The sequence below is a fragment of the Microchirus variegatus genome, assembly GCF_963457635.1.
Source record: "Microchirus variegatus genome assembly, chromosome: 14".
In the NCBI taxonomy this organism is placed as follows: domain Eukaryota; kingdom Metazoa; phylum Chordata; class Actinopteri; order Pleuronectiformes; family Soleidae; genus Microchirus; species Microchirus variegatus.
Window position 1 is genome coordinate 22,294,720 of NC_139815.1, and position 2,882 is coordinate 22,297,601.

The 2,882-nt window shown below is 35.8% G+C and overlaps 1 protein-coding gene across 2 annotated transcripts in view; it reads left to right on the forward strand.

Moving 5' to 3' along the window:
• Positions 1 to 2,854: 2,854 nt before the first annotated feature.
• Positions 2,855 to 2,882, forward strand: part of sh3gl3a (SH3-domain GRB2-like 3a) — a gene marked incomplete at both ends in the record, with an annotated part of 22,621 nt that continues 22,593 nt past the window's right edge. For both annotated transcript variants that reach the window (XM_083900956.1, XM_083900957.1), the window contains one exon: positions 2,855 to 2,882. This exon is cut by the window's right edge and continues 17 nt beyond it. In XM_083900956.1, the coding sequence (XP_083757082.1) occupies positions 2,855 to 2,882 (28 nt within the window).

The following is a 2,882-nucleotide window of genomic DNA, read 5'->3' on the forward strand; positions in this document are numbered from 1 at the left end:
TTGTTATCTACTTATGTGCTCCTCTGCTGCCCTCTGGTGGTGTAGGGAAAACAGCACAAGCTTCACACGAGGCTGTGAATCTTCTCTCAGTTGACCAGTAATGATGTCACATTATTTTCTTACATTTTGTCTAAGTGTATAGCAGTTTGTGTTCATTATTGTTATTATTGTTATTATTGTTGTTGTTATTATTATTATTATTATTATTATTATTATTATTATTATTATTATTATTATTATTATTATTATATCTGGTACTCACATAGGTTTGTTTTAACCCCAAAACATCCTAAAGTGTTAAGAGTTTAGGGAAATAAATCACAAAAATCACTAATTGTGTAAAAAATCGTTCAAATGGATTTTGTTGAGACATGCGTTACGTTGATTTCCTTGTTGTCCCTGTCAACATGTGAGTTCTTCAACACTAGATGGCAGCAGTGTGTTGGATGAAAATAAAATAAAATCCATTTGTGCTGAATTATTATCATCATCATCATTGATAATTAAAGAAGTGATAAAAATGCAACATTCTAAACAGTATAAAACGTTGAATAACTACTTGCCATGAAATGAAAATCAAGCCTTGTTTTCACTAATGTAACATAAACAAGAGGAGCATCCCTATCTTGGATTAAATTAGATTAATTAGATTTTTATTGACTGAAAAATTAGATTGCACACATTCATTCATCCATACACACATTTATAAGAAGTAATAAAAATAAGAGTAAGTAGTAAAATTCTCTAATGTCTAGTCTATATGGTTGTACATATACCCACAAAGAAATGTCTTCTTCTTTGAGCATCCATGCCCTAACTTCTCTCACTGAACAGATTTATAGACCATCTCACCTCACACTGATTGAAAGGCTTCACCAACGTGGCAGCAGGTGACAAAGTCTTTTCTACGCTCTGAAAAAACAATGGAACACTCTGCCTATTTCACATCATAGCAGGACATTGATTTGTTAATGTAGTTCTGTTTCCAGCTCATGGAAACAAAAACATTACAGTCACAGCACCAATGTAAGTCCTCCACTGCACATTCACAAGCGTGTTCTTTTCAAAACTCTCCACAGAGACTGACCTGTCAATTTACATTTAGTTTCAGTCAAAACTTTCACTGAGCAGCTTGACATAATATTTTCTTTGGTTGTATATAAAAGTCTTTAAAAACTCACAAAGGCGCTGGGAGATCCGTTAGACTTCCATCCTGTCATCCTGACCTCTCCACCTTCTTGTCCAGGAGTCTCAAACTCAAATGACCAGGTTCGAGAGGGGTCTGGTTCTGCATATACAGAAGGTTAAAAGGAGAAAAACAACAGGTTAGTATGGGGTTGGCAATATAATCTAAACATTACTACACATTATTCCATCATGATATAACAATGAAGATACTGGTGATCACAGTTAATCACAGAATTTCAAAGTAAAAGTGTTTTGTTTGGTCAGGAATGATATACACAATAAAAAACTAATTGATGCAGAATAAGTCCATTCACATCGAAAACAGAGAGATAAATCTAAAAGTAAGTAAATAATAACCCGGTGGGTCGCTGGTGCCAGTCCCAGCCAGTCTTGTGTGAGGTACGTATAAGGGAAAGTTGAGTAAAAGTACAAGTACCAGAAAATGACTTTGGTAGACGTTGAAGTAAATTGTTATAAGTCATAAATATGACATTTACTGTACTTTTATCAAATGTAATTACCTGATATAAAATGTTACGTTTTAGAAGTAAAAGTATAAAAATGTTAAAATTGAGCCATGGTAGATCAGTGGTAGAGCAAGTTGTCTTCTAACTGGAAGGTTGTTGGTTCAATTCCTGGCTCTGCTAGTCAATATGTGTCCTTGAGCAAGAAACCTAACCCAGTGTTGACGTGAGTGAATGGCAAAACTGCAATGTAAAGCAATTCATCAAGACTAGAAGAACTCTATATAATATATATATATATATATATATATATATAATATATATATAATACTCTATATATATAAATTCTTCTTCTTCTGATTTTATTTGGTAGTAATGAGTAACAAAGATAGTAGAGGAAATGTAGTGGAGTAAAAGTTACTAGAAATATAAATAACAAACTAAGTACAGATACATGCCTAAGTACAGCAAATAAGTATTTGTACTATGTTACATTACAACACTGTTATTATTATTATGTCAGTAAAATGATATCTGACGCTCGTGAAGTCATCACTTCTCTCCTCCGCACGAGCAGCCGTCAGCCAATGAGCTTTGAGACGTGGCGACATCTCTGCGATTCAGGAAACCCTCTCCTCCGCCGCCAGAGCAAAACTACGTAAGTCCCATTTCCGGACTTCAACTTCAAAATAAAATCACCACACGTTTATCGCTCAACACAGTCCACAACCCAGTGAATATCTGCGATACACACTGAACGATTTGCTCATACAAATAAGATCAGAGTAATCATTAATAGAAAAATCAAGTAATTGTAGCGGATATATATATTCTTTTCTCACAAAAGTGATTATTTTCTTCCAACACAGCTGTTACTAAATTTAGTTCTTTTTAAATGTACGTTTCGCTATGTCGCTATTGTATCTTTGTTGTGTTGGAAACTTGAAAACCAATAAAATAATGCGACTAACGTCATGACTTGACGCTTTTACTTTTTCAGACGGCCAGGCTGTTTCCGGTGCTGTCTTTTCCTGCGGTGGGCTAGCTTGACTCCGCTCAGCTTCAGCTGCAATCCTGACTGATGAGTGCGGGTGCTGTGGACGCTGTGTGCCTCCCTCCTCGTTAACGCACATTTCCCTGGTTTTATTTCGCGTTTTCACGCAGTATTTCTCCGCAGGAGGCGAAGCGTCACGCGTGACACGATGTCTGTGGCCGGCCTGAAGAAACAGT